The following is a 19,494-nucleotide window of genomic DNA, read 5'->3' as shown; positions in this document are numbered from 1 at the left end:
CTGCCTTTCTGTTAATGACTTTTAAAGGAATGAGCATGTTTGGAGGATAACAAAACTTCTAGGAATAGGCCGGAAAAGGCAGGCTCATGCTGTGCATGTACTAGAGTATGTCCTCGAACGTGAAACCCCTGCCAAGGAGATGTACAGCTGGGAGGTGTCCCTGCCTCCTTCCTGAACCTTCGGTTGGCCATCTGTTCCTTTATTTCCAGAGGGGATAGAGACTGCTTTTCACAAGCCAATATGACTTCCAAATGGAGGGACAGCAACCTTTTTAGAGGTCTGATTTCCCAGTTGTTTCAAAATGAACCCCAAAAGTTGTTTGTTTGAGCAAAGTTAGTCTCAACCATATGAAGACCTCCTTTGCCTTCTTTATCCAAGTCCACAGCTGGGGAAGGAGGCAGGGGCTATGGGAGGGGGAGAGAGGCTGGGCCAACCCAGTGTGGTCCTGGTGCTTCCCTCCTCGCCAGCTGAGTTCACTCTGGCCATTTGTGGGGTGACAGAGGCTATGGCCTGAGCCCTTACATGCACGCAGACCGTCTTGAGTCAAGAGAACATCTGTATGTAATTACAGCCACAGCAGTAAATTAAGAGGATGGGTTCCACAAGGATGAAGGTACCTCAGTGGCAGTACTCAAAGTGTGGTCTCTGTACCAAGCGTCAACATTACCTGAATCTTCCAGCACCAAAAGTCTGCAACGACCAAGCACACACGCCTTGTCTCTCGATTTACTGGCCCGTCGTGGGGTAAGCAGTAGAAGCTTAGACTGGGTAACAGCCGTGGCCACCACCTCTCCCCCCAGACCCCCCGTTCACCCTCCTTCTGCCGTATGGTGCCGTGGTGCATTAGGGGGTAAGCAGCCAGTTCCCATGGCCTACAGCTCTTAACATGCTTTCATACGGTGGCTGCCTATCAAACTTTTTTCAAATGTAGCGCTCTTTTTCTGACTAAAAAATTAGCAAAATTCCTAGCTGTAAAGCATGGAAAAGGGGAATGACTGCTCTAGCTGAAGCAGCGCAGGTAGAACCCCGAGGTAGTGGGTGTTGTTGGTGTCCTGCCCAGATCCTCTCTACTGGGGCCCTTGCACCCACCTCCCAGATGCCTAGGTTTGCAGATCATTCTTTGTTCCCAGAATTGCCCTCAGCTAATGGAAACTGTCTCCCCTGGGAGACTGTGCAATGTCTCCCTTCCCCTCCGCCGACCCCTGGGGTCAAAGACTGATTGATACAGAGTAAAGCAGTCCTGCCCTATTGCTTTAAGGCCGAAACAACCCTGTGGGGCTGTCTGTGCCCCAGAGCCCCGCTGTGGATCGGGCCAAGACCACCTGAGACTACATTCTTGATCAGCCCCATCTCCTGTCCTCTCCTGCTTTCCTTCCTCCTTGTAGGTTTCTCCTGAGAGTACACGCTCCACAAATTACATGCTTCTGAAACCTCATGCTTTTCTTTTAGAGATATCAACTTAAGGTGAAGGAGAAGGGGGGAAAAAAACCCTCAGTACCTTCTGCAGCTACAGCAACTTTACATGCTGGAAATAGGCTTCCTCAAAGTTGGACCTATATGATTTGATGATTCTGACCACTGAGGATGAGGTCAAAGCTGTTGCTCTCCCCATGGGCCTCTGTCTACCCCACAGCTGCTGTCCAGAGCCTGGGAACCAAGGGCATGGGCTCTAAGAATGAGATTCAGGCTCTCTGTGCAGCTGTCCAACCAGGTTGTGGACAAACTTACAAGGGAAAGTCTAATTAAGAACCAGAAAGTGTCCTGCCATGAAGCTAGATGGCCTGGCATATTGCTCTTGGCTCCTGATATACAAGCTTAAAATATCTCCCATCTTCAACCCCATGATTTATTACAAATTAGAGTATCAGGTTTTTTACTTCCTGTTGTCTGCCAAAGTCACCCTATAGGCAGTCTATAAATGGAACTTTGCCAAAATAATTCTAACCACAAGGACTAATAAACAAATCACCTATAAAACCACTGCTTTCTCAGATAAGTTCATAAAATTCATGAAATTCTAGAGCCCTTGGGTTATCAGAACCAGATTGAAGTTACTCCTTCTGGAAAAGAGACCATTCAGTGATTAAGAATCTGCACATTTGAGGCGCTTCAGTGGGCTAAGTTGTGGTCTGACATGAAGCCTCCTGATTGTACATCATGTTCTCTCTTTCATTCATCTGAAGAACCGTAAACCACATGCTTTAATTTTGTAAGTTGTATTTTTTTCCTTTTGCTCTTTTTTTTCTCTCACACACATATTCATGGAACATTTATTTTGATAATGTTACTGTACTTCCAGGCTATATACCTGAGGAGAACAGATAGAGTCCGGTATAGCAATTAGAAAAAAATCACTCCATAGAAATTGACAATAATGAAACCTATTTTGGAATTTATCTTTTCAAATGTTAACTGGAAGGTCAGATCCATTGGGGATGAACACCAGCAAGCTGATCAACACACGAAGGATCCAGTACAAATGGATTAATGAAAAAAATGGATACCAGAAACTTGAGCTTAATCAATTTGTCCTTTAAACAAGAATTAAGAACTATCAAACCTATCAGGAACTCAGCAACTGATTATGGAAAATGCAGCTAAGAATCAGAAAATGTAAGCAAAAAGTTCTGATGAACCAATCACTAGGTAAAGTCACTAAGTAAAATCAAACCACTGAAACCCCAAAATCCTCTATTTACTTCCCTGATAGTCCATTGAGTTCAGTTTCTGTTTCCTCTTAAGGAACATGAAATTCCAACTAGTGTGATGATTTATTTTCCAATACAAAAGCAAACAAAAAGAAGCATGCTAGAAGACTCAAAGTAGCCTGCAGAGAGAGGATGGTCTTTGTGTAGGAAGAGTATGAAAAATGTTAGAGTCAGACACAAGAAGCAGGACGGCACAGCAGTATGGAGTCATTAGCGCAAGAGGAAAACTCTCCTGCACGCGAAAAGTTCACTAACTAGTGTTTAAAATGGTGATCCTGAATAATTAGGAAAAGGAAATTACAAAAGCAATATAATTGCTTTGAAATTTACAAAGCATTTGCAGCTCTATTATACGTGAATGAAATTTCATGTGGCATATTCTGCTTTTGAAAGTATGGAGATGTGAACCTTGCAAGCAAAATTCTCAATAGGGAAATGCCTGGAACATAAAAGGACATGTTCTCTTTTATCTGGAAGGGTTGACCCTCCAGAATGACTCCTTTCCTGAGCATCCTTGCCTGAAAAGTTTTCTCTGTACTTTTTTACACTTGGAAAGATGGTGCAATCACTGTGCAAAGTCTTGGGAATGGTCACAGAAGTGGGTGGCAATGTGGGAGAGAGTGGAGACAAGAACTTAGGAGGAGAAAAGTTTAAGGACTTATGAAGTCAGGATATTTGGAAGAGTCATCTGCAGTATATGAAAATCACCGATGTTTATGACAGGGGTAGGGTTGGAATGAGTGAGAGTGAGCCTGGAGAATGGAGAGACCTACTCGGGTTGGTAGATGACTGCTGATTTTAGCAGTGGGTAGAAGAGACTGAGTGTGTGGATTTTAAAGCTATACATTTTAGAGGAGGAGAGATCAAAGTCTGGAAGCAGTAGTGAGGCAGCCTCCTCAACTACCAAGCCTGATGAGGGAGAAAAGAGCCACCATTTGAGAGGCTGCAGGGGAATGGCTGGGCATCAGAGTCAGAAGCGAAGGACACATCAGAGACGTTGAGGAGAGAGAGGACTTACTGAAGAGTAAATTCCAGAGGGTAGAGTAGAGAGTACCGACCGCTGGGGAGGGTGGCAGACAGAGCTGACGATAGATATGCAGACCTGTATGGAGATTAAACTGTGAGAAAGGAAGGGAGCTCTGCAGCCTTGTGCTCTTCTGGTGATTGACATGCCAGGGAAAGGGGTATCATGGGAATCTTTTCCAAGGTTTCCAAGTTACCTTGTTCTGATAAAACTGAGAGTGCTGGAGATGAAGAGAGGAAATGTGGGGGTCTTACCGGGGCACAGAGCACTCTAGGACCTCTTTTCACTGCTCTCTCTCTCATGTCAGTTTGGAGGGCAAGGTAGCAGTGGCATTCCTGGGAGCTCTGGATCCCTCCTCTTTATTCTTTCTCTTGTGGCTGACCTCAGTCCTTCATGCTGTGGTCACACCTGCTCCCAGACCTGAGGAAAACATGCTGACCGACACTTCAGCTACGGGGGCCATTAGGAACAGACAACAGGTCCAAGTTTCATTTTCAGATAAATGAAGCACCCTCTGAGGGCTGACAGACATCTTGTCTCCTGTCCACCTGCTTCCAAAAACCTCTCTATTCAGGCCCCCTGGGGGTCACTGAGGATGAGTTCTGGTTTTCTGGCTTGGCTTACTCCATGCATGATGCTCATCTCTGGATGAGAACACAAGAAGAAGAACACACAAGAACTGAGCTGGCATCTGAGTTGAGAACGATGAGTTTAGTTGAGGGTAGGTTGAATTTAAAATATATGGAGGGCATCAAGACAGGTTGCCCAAAAGGCAGTGGGATATATTGGTCTGGAGCTCAGAAGAGCGATATCTGTGTTGGCTTCAGATTTGGGTGCTATCAGCTGGTGGATGAAATAAAAAGAATAGGTAAGATGTCCCAGAAAGACCCAGAGAGATTATGAAGAGTGAGAAGGGCTGAGGGCTGAGAATAGAATGCTGGGGAAGACGAACACTTGAATGATGGTTGGAGGAGAATGTGATGGCCAACAGGACTAGTGAGGAACTGTTACAGCAGTAGAAAGGGAATCAAAGGAAAAAATGAGATTTAAGGAGGGAGCAAAGAGGGAGCACCTCTCTAGATAAAGGTGGAAACGTGAGCACTGGTATTTAACTTTCCTGATTCCAAATCTAGATCTAAGGGACCACTGGTATATAAACACAGAGAACTACAAAAAAAAGGGATTTCATAAGATAAGAACACATAGGAAACCTGCTAGAAAGAGTGAGGATGAGATAAGATTGAAGGAAGGTCCCAGGGCTGTCCTATAATAACTCATCAGAGATATTATGAAGATTTAAAGGAAAGGAATAATTTTCAGGCAAAATACAAGTTAACAAACCTGATTCATGTCAGTTTAGGAAAAGAGAATAGAATAAAAAATACAAAAATGTTTTCAAATTTTATTTTAAAATAGGTGCCAGTTTTAGATATTGTCCCATTTTTTTCAAACATTCAAAGTGGAGATCTGGGTTCTACAAACTATTCACAGAAAAAAACCAAAAAGAAACAAACAAAAACATCCATGTATATCTTCCCAAATAATTTCTTTAAACTTGGCATATCCTTAAAAATAATATCTGACCAAGGACACAAAATGACAGAGAACAATCTTTCTTATGTATATAGATGTAAAAATAATAAAGTACTGGCAATGAAAACCTAGTAGTTTATTAAAAGAAAATCCCCATGGTCAAGTGGGACCTTTTCCAGGAATGTAAGAAGAGTTTAATTTAGGCTATCTATTAATATAATCCATCATATAAAGAGGCCAAAGGACAAAAAAAAAATCACATGATTACTTTGATACTTGCCAAAAAGTCATTTGAAACAATTCCACATCCATTCCTGGTGGAAATTCTTAGTAAGCTAAGAACACTACCCAAATTTACATAAGAAACACTGTCTCAGTTTAATTGCAAACAGAGTGGGAAGTCTGGAATTTGTGTAGAAGGAGGACTTAAGAAATGATTTAGTTGGAAATGGATTTGTCTTAAAGTTAAATTTGCAAAATACCACCTGATGTTTCTCAGGCTGAATGTGTAAATTTTAAGTGGCTTGCAGAGTAACTTGAGATACAAGAGATCTAAGAGTACCCCTTAGTACCGACACTGTACAATATACACCTATACTCAATGTACACTTACAGCAAAACTTAGGTAGCACTTAAAGTTAGGTACTAGCCCAATACCTCCACTGATACTTATTGTATTTTGGGATATCTACTGCAATAATATTCTGTCCCTACCTACCCCACTCCTCTAACCCCCAAAAGAGATAATTATAGTTAGAGAGGCAAAATTATTTTTGTAGATACTATGATAATCTAATAATAATAGCTAACATTGACTCACTATGTGCCATGCACTGTGTTAGGCACTTAGGATACACTCATTAACCTAACCCTAATGACAGTGCTGCAAAAGACCATTAGTATGCTCATTTTACAGAAAGAACAGTAAGGCTCAGGAAAGTGAAGGACAGGGAAGCTCATTAAGTGGCATCCCAAAGCCATACATTGGGATTTGAACACAGCTGCTTCTGACTCCAGAGCCCACAATGAATCAGTAAGCAACACTGTACTTCTTTATTAATGAATAAGAAATGGAATCTAAAAGACCTTAGATTACAAAATTAATATAAAACTAGTATAAAATATCCAGGAAATAGCTAACAGAGGATTGGGCAAAAAGTATTTGAAGAAAATTACTAAGCATTTATGAGTGGCATAAAAGACGTTTCAATAACTAAAGATATATACTATGTTCCTGGATGAGAAATCCCACTATATGTAAAGATTTTGCTGAAATAATCTTAAAAGTTTCATGCAATTCTTCTCAAAATACTATATTTATAACTTGATGGAAAATCAAAACAGTGAGTGCAGTTAAATAAATAAATTCCCAGGAAGGTACCTGTATTATCAGTTATCAGTCTATTATAAAGCTACAGTAATTAAAACATTATAATTGTAATGTCAAAGTAGTGTGTAGTAATAAATGCAAAATCATTAGAATATAACAGATGACTGTAAAAGACAACCTAGTACATATTACCATTTATTACATAATAGATCCAACATTTCAAATCAGAGTAAAAATGAATTGTTCAACAAGTGGTTTTTTTCATTCCGAAAAAATTAAAGTTCTTCCTTACCACATAACAACATAAATTCCGGATGGATTAAAGTGATAAAAGTAAAAAGTATATAATAAGGAGCTAGAGAAACACACAGATTAATATTTATTTGCTCCCAGGGTGGGGAAGACCTTTCTAAATATAAATGGGAAAAAGAAGCCATAGCTAAATAAATTTGAGACATTTAACAACATAAAAAAATAATCTTCCATGTTGAAAATGTAATAAAATTGAAAAACAAATTTGAATCTGGGAAAACGTTAGCAACATATATGAAAGATTGTGGTTTTAATATTTATAAAGAATTTTTAAAAAATCAATAGGAAATAAATGCTCTATTAAAATAGATGAATGTATAATTCACAAAAGAAAAAATATTTTAATATAAAAATAATACTTTCTTGTGAATAAATGTAATAAAACAATAAAAAATTTCAATATATCTTTGCCCTTCAAATTTGCTGATAAAAGGCTATACATCTAAAAATAACAAAAATAACTAACAAGAAAGAAAACAACTCAAAAACCAGGCAAAGGCCTTGAATGGACATTTCTCCAAAGAAGATATACAAATGACCAATAAGCACATGAAATGATGCTCAACAACACTAATCAGTAGAGAAATGCAAGCAAAAGCCACAATGAGATAGTATCTCACTCCCATTAGGATAAAAAAAACCCCAGAAAATAACTAGTGTTGGTGAGGATGTAGAGAAATTGGAATCCTGTTCATTCCTGGTGGGAATCTAAAATGGTACAGCCATTGTGAAAAACAGTATGGTGAATCCTCAAAAGATTAAAGATAGAATTACCATATAATCCAGCAACCTCACTTTTGGCTATATACCTAAAGGAAATGAAAGCAGGGACTTGAACAGATACTTGTACACCCGAGTTCATAGCAGCATTATTCACAATAGTCCACTGATGGATGAATCGATAAAGAAATGTGGTATATACATACAATGGAATATTGTTCAGCCTTAAAAAAAGAAGGAAATTCTGACTTATACCACAACATGGATGGACCTGGAAGATTTATGTTAAGTTATGTTAAGATAAGCCACTTACAAAGGGACAAACATTAAATGATTCATCATGTATGAGGTACCTAGAGTTGGTCAAATTCATAGAATCAGAAAGTAGAATAGTAGTGGTTGCCAGGAGCTGGAAAAAGTAGGAGATGGGGAATAACTTTAATGGGTACAGAACTTCAGTTTGGGAAGATGAAAAAGTTCTAAACATGCAGACGGTTATACAACAATATGCATATATTTAATGCCAGAGAAAACTACACTTAAAATGTAACCATTTAAAAATTAGTAAGAAGGTAAATTTTATGTTATGTGTATTTTAACTCAAAAAAAATCCTAGGGAGATTGAATTTTACTGCCTACATATAGTGGAGATCTGAAAAGAAAGAATGAACAAGAAACAACTTTCTCACCAATTCAGGTTGATGAGAAAGAAAATCTTAGTATAGGCATAAGGTGGACAATAAACAAACAAATATCTCCTTGGGAATTCATAATCACAGATCTGCCTTCACATAGATTTGGGGCTTAAATTTATACAACACAACTTGGTCTGAGAATCCCCAAACTGAAAAAAAGTAACAAAGATTTAGGTTCTCAGGTAACGATGCCTTGGGGCACTTGGTGGAAGCAATCTCTGTACAGTGGACTCTATTACTGGAAGAACTAATAGTACGAGGATGTCCATTCTCTCCAAATGGATTTGTAGATTTAACGCAACCCCAGTCAAAATCCTAGCAGGTGTTTCTGTGGAAACTGATTAGCTGATTCTAAAATGCATAATGGAAATGTCAAGGGCCCAAAATAACCAAAGCAGTTTTGAAAAAGCAAGGCAAAGCCAGAAGTCTTACTCTGCCAGATATCAGAACTTTTTAATAAAGCCATTATATTTAAGACAGTGCTGTGCTAGTACGAGGACAGACAAATAGACCAATGGGGCAGAGCATCAACCTCCACATAAATCAAAAATATAGCCATCCAATTTATGGCAAAGGTGGCAGTGCAGTGCCGTAATGAATCTTGACCCCTACCTCACACCCACAGCAATTTCAAATGGATTATAGACTTATGTGTGAAAGACTAAGCAAAAACATTTCTAAGAAATACTAGGAGAATACTTTCATGCCTTTGGGGTAGGCAAAGATTTCATAAGGAGAACACAAAAAGCACTAACAACCATAAGTGAGAAAATTAATAATTTGACTACACTCAATAAGAATTTCTGTTAAGAAAAGAAAAGCCACAGGATAGAAGAAGATATCTGCAACACATTTACCTTTAAAAGTACTTGGATCTAGAATACGTAAAGAATTCATATAAATTTTTAAAAATGACATATAAACTAATAAGAAAATAGACAAAAGATTTGAATAACTACTTCACAAGAAGACATTCAAATGCCCCAAAGCATAAAAACTGCTTAATTCGGGACTTTCCTGGCAGTCCCGTGGTTAAGACTCTGCCCTCCCAATGCAGGGGAGAAGGGTTTGATCCCTGGTCAGGGAACTAAGATCCCGCATGAGGCATGGCCAAAACAAAACAAAACAAAACAAAAAAAACTGCTTAATTCATTAGTCATTGGGGACATACAAGTTAAAACCACGGCACAATACCACTGATCACCTATGAGAATGGCTGAACTGAGAAATATAGACAATACCAAATGTTGGTGGGATGAGGATCAGATGGAACTCTTATACATTGTTGGTGGGATTACGAATTGGTACAGATGCTTTGGAAAGTTGACAATATCTACTAACACTGAACTTATGTATACCCTACAGCCCAGCAATGTTGCTCCTAGGTATACACCCAACAGAGGTGCCACAAGGAATATGTATAAGGATGGTCAAAGGGGTATAACTTCTAGCAGCCAAAACCAAGAAACAATCCAAATGTCCACCATCAATAGAATGGTTAAATAGTGGTCTATTCACACAGTGGAATTCTATATAGCAATGAAAATGAAAACTATTGCTACATGCAATGGTATAAATGAATCTCACAACATAATGCTAAGTGAAAGAAGCCAAGCATAAAAGAGTACACACTGTATGATTCTATTTATATAAAGGGGGGTTAATTTATGTTGTTAGAAGTCAAAATATTATTTATCTTTGGGAAGGCAGTGACAGAAAAGGGTATGAGGGAGATTCTGGGGTGCTGATAACATTCTATTTCTTGATTTTTGTTTTGGTTACATACTGATCAATAATTTATTTTTTGAAAATTCATTGATCTGTAATCTTGTGTGCACTTTTTGGTATGATGTTATACTTCAAAGTTTACAAGAAAAAAACCTATGATAGGGCTTCCCTGGTGGCACAGTGATTAAGAATCTGCCTGCCAATGCAGGGGACATGGGTTCGAGCCCTGGTCTGGGAAGATCCCACATGCCGTGGAGCAACTAAGCCCATGCGCCACAACCACTGAGCCTGCGCCCTAGAGACCGTGAGCCACAACTACTGAAGCCCGCGTGCCTAGAGCCCATGCTCCGCAACAAGAGAAGCCACCACAATGAGAAGCCCGCGCACTGCAATGAAGAGTAGCCCCCCACTTGCCGCAACTAGAGAAAGCCCATGTGCAGCAACGAAGACCCAACACAGCCAATAAATAAAAATAAAATAAATAATAAAAATAAAAATTCTAAAAAAAAAGCTATGATAGATCTTTCTAGAGAGCACTGTGTCAGTGAGAATAAAAGACCTTCGAAGTGTTTATATCCAGACCTAGCAATTTTGCTTCCCATGAAATGAATCAGAAAAATATTCAAATGTTGATGTATCAGGAAGCCCGTTTAAATATTGATATTTTTTTAAAGCTTGAAAGCTGAGAAAGAATCTAAATGTACCATCAGAAGAGACTGACGAAATAGATATGGTACAACAATGACATATACCATCTTTATATAATACTTATCTAAGAATACAAGAAAACTGTTTATGTACATTAGGTAGAAGAAAAAACACAATGTGCATTTATGTATACACTATTTCAATTCTGTTTCAAGCGTGTGTGTGTGTGTGTGTGTGTGTGTGTGTGTTAAAGGAAACCTGAAATACAGCAAAAAAACCTAACAATCCTTATGTCTAGGTCATTGTGTGATAAATGAATTTTTATATATTCTGTGCTTTCCAGTTTTCTACATTTAGTGCTTATTACTTTTATAATCATGAAAACAACTTAATAAGGACATAGTCAACCTTATAAATCCAGCTGTATCTGAGCAACGCTTAGATTCTTTGGCAATGTGGAGGAAACAGCAGGTTACTTTTGCCAGAACCATTTCTTTGGATTGAAGTATAAATGGGAAGTGAAGAAGAGAAAGTAAATACAAATGATTCCAAGTATCTTGGCTGGAACGGAAAATATCTTGCTTTCTTTGACATTCTGTAATTCTTTTAGTCTAGACCAGTGTTTCTCAAACTTGGCTGTACAATGAAATCACTAAGGAAGCTTTATAAAAATGCTGATTGCTGGGACTTTGACTCACAGATTTCAATTTAATAGGTCTAGCCTATGGTCTGGATTCTCCAGGGGATTTGAATGCAAGGCCAAGGTTCCATTTTCTTTCTTCTCCCCTGAGTAGAAGTTAAATTCCTTATCAATAATAGCTTCATATATATGTAATGGGTGAGCTGGCCACAAGGTAGGCAGTCAATAAATAGTTGCTGATTGATGGACACAGAAACCTTTCCGGGAGATGCAGGGCACATCTTCATGGTTAGGAATTGCTTCTCGATAGCTTAGAAGGTGGTCCAGATTCAGAGAGAAGCATCCACGAATGAGGGGACACCTTGGTCCATGGCTCCAGTGGTGCCCTAGGTGGCTTATATCAACCTTTCAAAATCAAAGTCACATGCTGGTGAGTCTATGGCTAATCTTCTTGGGGATGCAACATAGCTAAGACGAAATCTCACTGCAGTCAACAGTATAACTGAAAGTGCAAAGGGAGGAAAACTCAGTTATACTACGGGAACGTCATTTTTGATTATTGAAATTCTTCCAATGATGACATTTGTGATTGGTCAGTGACAGAATCATCTAATTTGAAGCAGGAAGAGAAAGTAAATAACGCTTTATGCTTACAAATGCTTTCAACATATTGGGTGTTTTACCTATTCTCAGGCTTTACAAAAAGCCATACCAACTGGGGATTAGCATCCCCATTCTAGATTTTAGGAAGCTGAGGCTCAGGGAGGTTAGGCAGCTTGCTCATAGACACAAAGATGGCAACTGATAAGAAGAGATTTGACCTCTTGTTTATTTGACCTCAAAACCTACAATCCCTTCATATCATCAAAATGTGACTTTGTGTCATATAAGCGATGGCAAAGGGCATCCATACAAAACTTCATGTGACACCTTAGTAAGATTTCTATGTTGTCAATAAGTTAGTAGGAGAAAAGACATTCATTGCAATAAGGGTTGCTGAAACATGAAATTTTTCTTAGTATTCAATGGTCTCTGTCAAGCACTTAGAAAAAAAATTAGATTGTGGTCTTTCTGGGATAGTTAGTGGAAAGATACAGGGGTGAGGTTCATTAGTGGCTTTCAAACTCTTTCAACTAGACTAATTTTATGAAAAACAAAACCACATAAACTAGATTATGACTTGTGCTTACTGGAATTTACTCTGAGGAAATTGTGCTGGGGTATCCAAGGTCCAAGACGGGGACCTTCCTTAGACTATTGGCAGTAACTACCTGTGTGATCTTAGGCAAGTCACTACCTCTCTCTGGGCCTCGATTTACTCAACAGAGGAAAAAAAAAGGGAGGGGACATTTAAATAAACTTTGAAGGCTACAAACACTTTATTGAGCTGGTATAAACTATGGATCCTTTCCCCAGACAATGCACATATACATGTACACAAGCAATTTTGAAAGTTCTGGTTGTTCACAGATATTCCAAAGACAACTTGTGGACCTCCAAAGAATATACTGACGCTTGATTTAAAACACCTGGAGTATGTGATAATGGGATTGTAGTCATGTTTACAAAAAGAGCCCTTATTCTTTAGAGATGCATCTGGAAATATTTACGAATGAAATGCTTTGATGCCTGGAACTTGCTTTAAAATGATCCAGTGTGCATGGGGAGGGGTGGGGGTAGTGCTGGGGGTAACAGATGAAGCAAGATTGTCCATGAACTGATAATTGGTGAAGCCAGGTGATTAGGTACATGATGGTTCTTTATAGTATTTTCTCTGTGTTGAAATTTTCCATAATAAAATAAATTTACACAATAAAAATTAACCATAATTTTACAAATACCCAGAACAGATCATCTCCAGTGTTTCCAATTCTAATATTCTATGATTTAGCATTCCAAAGAATCTGCAGAAATGGACTTCCGGAAACATTTTACGTGCTCAGGGCATTGAATCATTATCATTCTTCTCTAATGGACCCTCTAGACCAAAGGGTTTGCTGTGGCCCGGTTTTCCAGATGGTTCTGTGATATTCCATTTAATCACTTCTGTAAATATACTTTTAGGGAAAGAGTAGTAAAATCAAATGCAAAGAAGCTGTATAAGAACTGGGCTTTAATCGTTTCACATGATAATGTAGCTCAATTTATTTTCAAAGATTTCTTAAGATGAGAAGACCAAAATATGGTTGCAAATGGCTTTTAGTAGCATATAAAATTGGTTAGGATGTTAGGATGTTAGGTGAAACAGTACAGGATGTAAAACAGTACACAGGCATGAGAGACGGCTGCAGGTGGTTGACAACTTGTCCTCCAGAGCCATGCTGCCTGGGTCCCTGTCCATGCTGTGTCACTCAACTAACTATACAATTGTGGAGGAGTCACCTAACCTTTCTGAGTTTCCGCTTCCCTATCCATAAAACAGAAATAATAGCAGAATCTCCCTCACAGGGTTATTATGAAGGGTCAAGTTGTGCCTGACAGACCAAACACTCAGTAGATGCTCACCATTTTTCTCTCAACTGTGTAAATATAAAAATTAATGAACGGCTTCCCTGGTGGCGCAGTGGTTGAGGGTCCGCCTGCCGATGCAGGGGACACAGATTCGTGCCCCGGTCCGGGAAGATCCCACATGCCGCGGAGCGGCTGGGCCCGTGAGCCATGGCCGCTGAGCCTGCACGTCCGGAGCCTGTGCTCCGCAACGGGAGAGGCCACAACGGTGAGAGGCCCGCGTACCGGGAAAAAAAAAAAAAATCAATGAAAAGAGGCAAATATACAATCAAGATATCAGTAGGTGTCTCTGGACTGGACCAGTGGGGAATTTTTAAAACTTTTTTTCAGGACTTTTCAAATTTCCACAGAGTATTTGTTACTCTTATCATGAGAGAAAAAAGTTATTTTAAAAATGTGTAGTGAAACCTAACAATCAAAACAAATCAACATATATAACCAAACAGAAACAGACTCACAGATACAGAGAATAAACTAGTGATTGCCAGAGCGGAGGGAGGTGGGGGGAATGAGTGAATGAGGTGAAGGGGATTAAGAGGTACAAACTACTAGCTATAAAATAAGTAAGTCACAGGGATGCAATGTACAGCACAGGGAATGTAGTTAATAATATTATAATAACTTTGCGTGATGACTAATCTATAAAGACATTGAATCACTACGTTGTACACCTGAAACAAATACAGTACTGTAAGTCAACTAGGCTTTAATAAAATAAAAGAAAAAACTAATTTTAAAAGTCTTTCTTGAGAAAGTTTACTGTCCAGAGGGGCTGAACCATGCTGTCCCACACGGTATTTTGACAAACAAACCACTTCAGAGGAGAGTAAGATGGGATGACTACATGTCCACATTCTCCTACCAGACGCTCATCCTCAAGGTGGAGAATCCTTCTTAACGTCAATAAGCTTTAAAATGTGGCACTGCTGGTGCAGAATAAATAGAGCCTGCCTCTACTACCCCTGTTTCATGCCATCCTAATGTTCCCTTACCATAACCCCTCCACATCAGCAGTTTAGCCTTTTTAGAAGCATGGGCCCCTTGGAGAGTATCAAAAACACTATGCCCCCCCTCAAATTTCACCTTCAGGCACAACATTTTGCATTCAATTTCTTGGGGTTCACGGGCCCCCCACAGTCCATCTCCACTGATTAAGAACACCTAAGCCATGACAGCAAATTTAGGAATGTACAAATACACTTTGAGAAAAACTGACGTGTGCAGATCCAAAACCATAAACCAGATAAGTTGGTGGATAATGACGGGTATTACATACGTAGGTTTTGCTTTGCCAAAGAATTTACATTAGGATATCTATAAATAGCAAGCCCATACAGTGTGTTTGAACTGTGCTTCTGTATAAGCAAATCCTAAGCGCTTTCCAGAACGTACATACTGCAGAGCAACAGGCCCAATTCAAAAAGTTGAATACTAGTTTCTCTCTTGAGTTTAGCTGCATTCATTTACAGTATTCTAGATCACCTTTGAAGTGGCCACTACCCCATATTACTTAGGTGAATGAAGGTCAATGATGGACAATGATGAGAGAGCCAGAAACTTCCGGTCGGAGGGGTAACGGTCCATGCGTAGGGGTTGTGAGATGGATTTGGAGTGAATCATCTATGGTGAGATGGATCCCATCTCCTTATCTCAGGAAGGAAAAGGGTAAACATGGATCGAGTCCTTACACTGTACTGGGATGTACAGTCCTTACACTGTACTTACTATGCCTCACAATGATTCTGGAAGGTGGGGTTTTGCCCCCATTTCCAACTGTGTTTTAGAAAAGTTAACACATATTTCAGGTCAGATATTTATCCAAAAAATAAAATAAAGATAATGCAAAGCTCTTTGTCTTGGATTAGCATCTCTGATGGCTAACTTTTGAAGGCTGGGGTACACACAGTGGGCAGCATCACTTAAACTGAGAGCCCCTTAGCTGTGCTTTTGATCCTGCTGATTTGTCAATGGCTTCCAGGGATGTGTGTGAAGGGAGATAAGGATGGGACTCTTCTTTGCCCCATCTGACCTGCCCTCCAGACTGGCATCCTCCTTTCCTTCATTCCTACACAGGAACTGCCCCACATTCCAAAGACATCCAGGGAACACAAAGGAGATCTGGATAAAGAGCCAGGAGTCCTGCCCTTAAAAAATCCATATAACTACAAACTCCATCTTATGGTTTTCACTCCCGGCTGAGATGCCATTTGGCATCGCACAGCTAGCAGCCGCATTTTACTTTATCCTCTTCCAAGATTTCCAAACATGTGCCTTGGCACCCACGAGAGTTTCAGAGGAAGTGTACCAGCGACAGAAGTGCTGCGGGGTTAGTTTTGTGTATGTCAGTGTAACTCTCATGAAAGCAAGTGTAAGTCCGAGGATTAACTTCCACAAGAGGAACATCAACTTTCCCGAGAACGCGTCATTTCCCTAGTTTTTCTGAAATGAACTGTATCTGAGGTTAGTGATGAGCCCTGTTAAGCAAAGGGTCTCAGACCTTTGGGATACAGGCAAACCTCTGCTGGTCCGCAAGTGCCCCAGCTTTTCTGGAGGAGTATCCCTCGGCTGTTTGTCCCTCAGCCTTCAGAAGCCACCTAATACTTGCACGCACTTTGGGTACATGCAGGTTCAAAGCACAGAACAACCCCGCCACCACCACCCAAGAAAGCTATATGAACCAGGAGTCTACTGAATCGCGGGTGCTCGCAGGGTGGAAGCCCTGCGCAAAGCCCCCGGGCTGTGTGGGCAAGAAAGCTGGGTCTCCAGGGATGTGGTCCAGCATCGCTATCAGAGAGTCCTGCCGTACATTCAAGTCTCAAGGGAGGTACAGTCCTTGAGAGGAACTGGGGACGCGTCTCAGACTCTGGCGCCAGCGCCAGTAGGGAGGAAACAAAGGTGGACAGAGGAGAGAAGGAGAGTGAGTTTGTATCCTCTCGGGGCAAGCGTGCGCGGTACCTTGGATTCCTGGCTGCCGGTGGATGCAGGAGAGGGCGGTTGTTCGGCGTTCGTCGTCTCCTTGGGCAGCCCGTCCACGCCGTCCTCTCGGGCGCCGCTCGGGGGGATCATTTTGGCGGCGCGGGAAAGGTGTTGGGCTCCCGGAGGAAGAGCGAGGCTAGCCTCCCTGCGGCGCGCCCTCCCCGCCGCGGGCCGGCTTGCTCAGCTCCGGAGGCCAGGGACTCCCATCCTAGCCGAGGCGCCGACGCGCCCTCCTTCGGCCTCGCCCCCGCCCCGGCCCTGCCCACCTCCCCGGCACCCCCGCGGGCAGGGGGGAAGCGCGCCGCCCCACTGCGCCCGCGGCCACCTCGCGGGGGACCGCACAGTCGTGACTGGGCTCGGGCTGGCCCGCCCCCCGGAGAAGAGGGGCGGGAGGTGGCTCCGGGGCGGGGCTGCGCGGGGCCCCGCGGGGAGCAGCGGGGCAGAAGTGGGCAGCGCCTTCGGGAGGCCCTCCGGGGAGGCTGGGCGCGCGCAGCACGGTCGGGGAGATGCTTTAGGAAGTAGACGGAAAATTCAGACCAAACGCCCGAATGAATGATCCAGCTGGAGAGACCACCTGCAGTAACTCCCTCCTGTACCCTGAGAAATATCGACTCTCAGGGAGCCGGTGACTTAGCCAAGTTATTTATAGGGTTCAGTGACGGAGGAAGCAGAGCTGGAGTTCCCTGGCCTGAGGGCGCTCCTCTTTCCTCGGTTCAGTTTTGGACTAAACCAGGGGGATACTGCAAAATGTGGATGTGTCCTAGTTTTGTTGTGCATTTATGTGCTAAGCCGTCACACTTTTAACCGTATTTAATCCTCAGAGCCACCTTATTAGGCTAGGTATTATCAGTCGCATTTATAGATGAGAAAACTGGGAGGCTCAGTAATTTGCTCCAAGTCGCTAAACTGTAAATGGTGGAGCTGGGATCTGAACCCATTTTGGCGTCAAAATCCATGCTTTTTGGACTGTGGAGCCTTAAATCTAGGCCAAATCTTCATAGCTGAGGAGCAAATGGGTGTTGCAGTACAGCAAGGATGTCAGGGCTGTTTACAGAGGGGCAAACCAGTACCTACACCTTAGTAGGACTTTCGGAAACAGAGAGATGGCCCCATGGGATAAAGGGGCAGAAGAATCCAGTATCTTTTGAAGAAAAACTTCAGTGTGCAGGGAAAGGAAATGCATCTGGATTTTTAAAAAATAAATTTATTTTATTTATTTATTTTTGGCTGCATTGGGTCTTCGTTGCTGTGCATGGGCTTTTTCTAGTTGTGGTGAGAGGAGGCTTCTCTTGCTGTGAAGCACGGGCTCTAGGCGCACGGGCTCTAGGCGCACGGGCTTCCGTAGTTGTGGCATGCGGGCTCCGCTGTTGTGGCTTGCAGGCTCTAGAGTGCAGGCTCAGTAGTTGTGGTGCACGGGCTTAGTTGCTCCGCGGCACGTGGGATCTTCCCGGACCAGGGCTCGAACCCATGTCCCCTGTATTGGCAGGCTGATTCTTAACCACCAGGCCACCAGGGAAGTCCTACATCTGGATATTTAAAAGGCTCCCCCCTCCCCAAATACAAAACTCCTTAATTTTCCAACAGGAAACTACAAACTTATGTTCAGATTTTATTTAATAGCTATAAATGTTTGCAAGGCCAGTTTCACGGTGTTAGCAAATGCAAGTTCTTGTGCCCAATGCACAGTAAAGCCAAACAAACTGAAAAATTGGAGTTTGGAGCAGAGAAAGGTTTATTGAAGGGCCATGCAAGGAAACAGGTGGTTTGTGCCCCAAACCCCCAAACTCCCAAACTCCTCCAAGGGTTTCAGCAAAGCACTTTTAAAGGCAAGATGAAGGAAGGGCGTGGTTAGTTGTTGTGAACTTCTTGGTGTAAGAATTCTTTGTTCTTCCAGCTATCCACACAGGTCAGGATGTTCCTGTAAACCTCTAACAAGGCGACTGTTATTCTCTGTTTTGCAACTTTTTATTGCTATATGGAAGGACTCTTAAAGGTCAGAGAATAGGCTATGCTGTATATTTCAGGCTATAGACAACATTCTTTTACAAAAGGTGCAGAGCCAGCATGACTAACGGAACGTTGTGCAGACAACGGAACACAAAGGTTGAAGTGAAAAGGAACAGATGTAATATGGAATCAGGTTTTCCTTCCCTATTACAATGGGTATGCAGCCTGTGCAGTCACACAGGGCCCTGCACTTGGGTTAATGCTCTTCTGTCACCATCTTGAAATTCTTGATACTTTTTGAGCAAGAGGCCCTGCATTTTCATTTTGCACTGTACCCTGTGAATTATGTATTTGGTCCTGCATGTTTGCCCTAGCTCATGTCCTTTGGAAAAAACAAACCTATTACTCTTTCCATCCTGGACATCAGTTGAAAGCTTCTGTTCTAAGTGACAGCCTCTTACTTGGCCCTTGGCTCTGAGTGCTCTAAATACCCCCGTGACCCTTAGCCTCTCATACGACCAGGCCATACTGGCTAACCTGATGACTACAGCTTCTTCCTCCTCAAAACACAATTCTTTTTGGATTGGGTTGCTTGTTTTTTTGTTATTGAGCTGCATGAGCTGCTTATAAATTTTGGAAGCAATTACACTCCAATAAAGATGTAAAAAACAAACAAAAAAACACAATTCTTGTTTGCTCAATAGAGACGAAATTGTAACAGCCAA

At 41.6% G+C, this 19,494-nt stretch overlaps 1 protein-coding gene across 3 annotated transcripts in view; it reads right to left on the bottom strand.

Annotated features, from left to right (window-relative positions):
- The window catches only part of STAC (SH3 and cysteine rich domain), a 101,715-nt gene extending 84,570 nt beyond the window's left edge, over positions 1–17,145 (bottom strand). The window contains exon 1 of one of the 3 annotated variants that reach the window (XM_033864547.2): positions 16,802–17,145. In XM_033864547.2, coding sequence (XP_033720438.1) covers positions 16,802–16,912 — 111 coding nt within the window. In that variant the 5' untranslated portion in view covers positions 16,913–17,145. The remainder of the gene's footprint in view (positions 1–16,801) is intronic. The other 2 variants (XM_033864546.2, XM_004322611.4) reach the window with 2 other exon arrangements.
- Between the last annotated feature and the right edge of the window lie 2,349 nt (positions 17,146–19,494).

The sequence above is a fragment of the Tursiops truncatus genome, chromosome 10 (assembly GCF_011762595.2).
Source record: "Tursiops truncatus isolate mTurTru1 chromosome 10, mTurTru1.mat.Y, whole genome shotgun sequence".
In the NCBI taxonomy this organism is placed as follows: domain Eukaryota; kingdom Metazoa; phylum Chordata; class Mammalia; order Artiodactyla; family Delphinidae; genus Tursiops; species Tursiops truncatus.
This window is presented reverse-complemented; position numbering and strand designations above follow the sequence as displayed.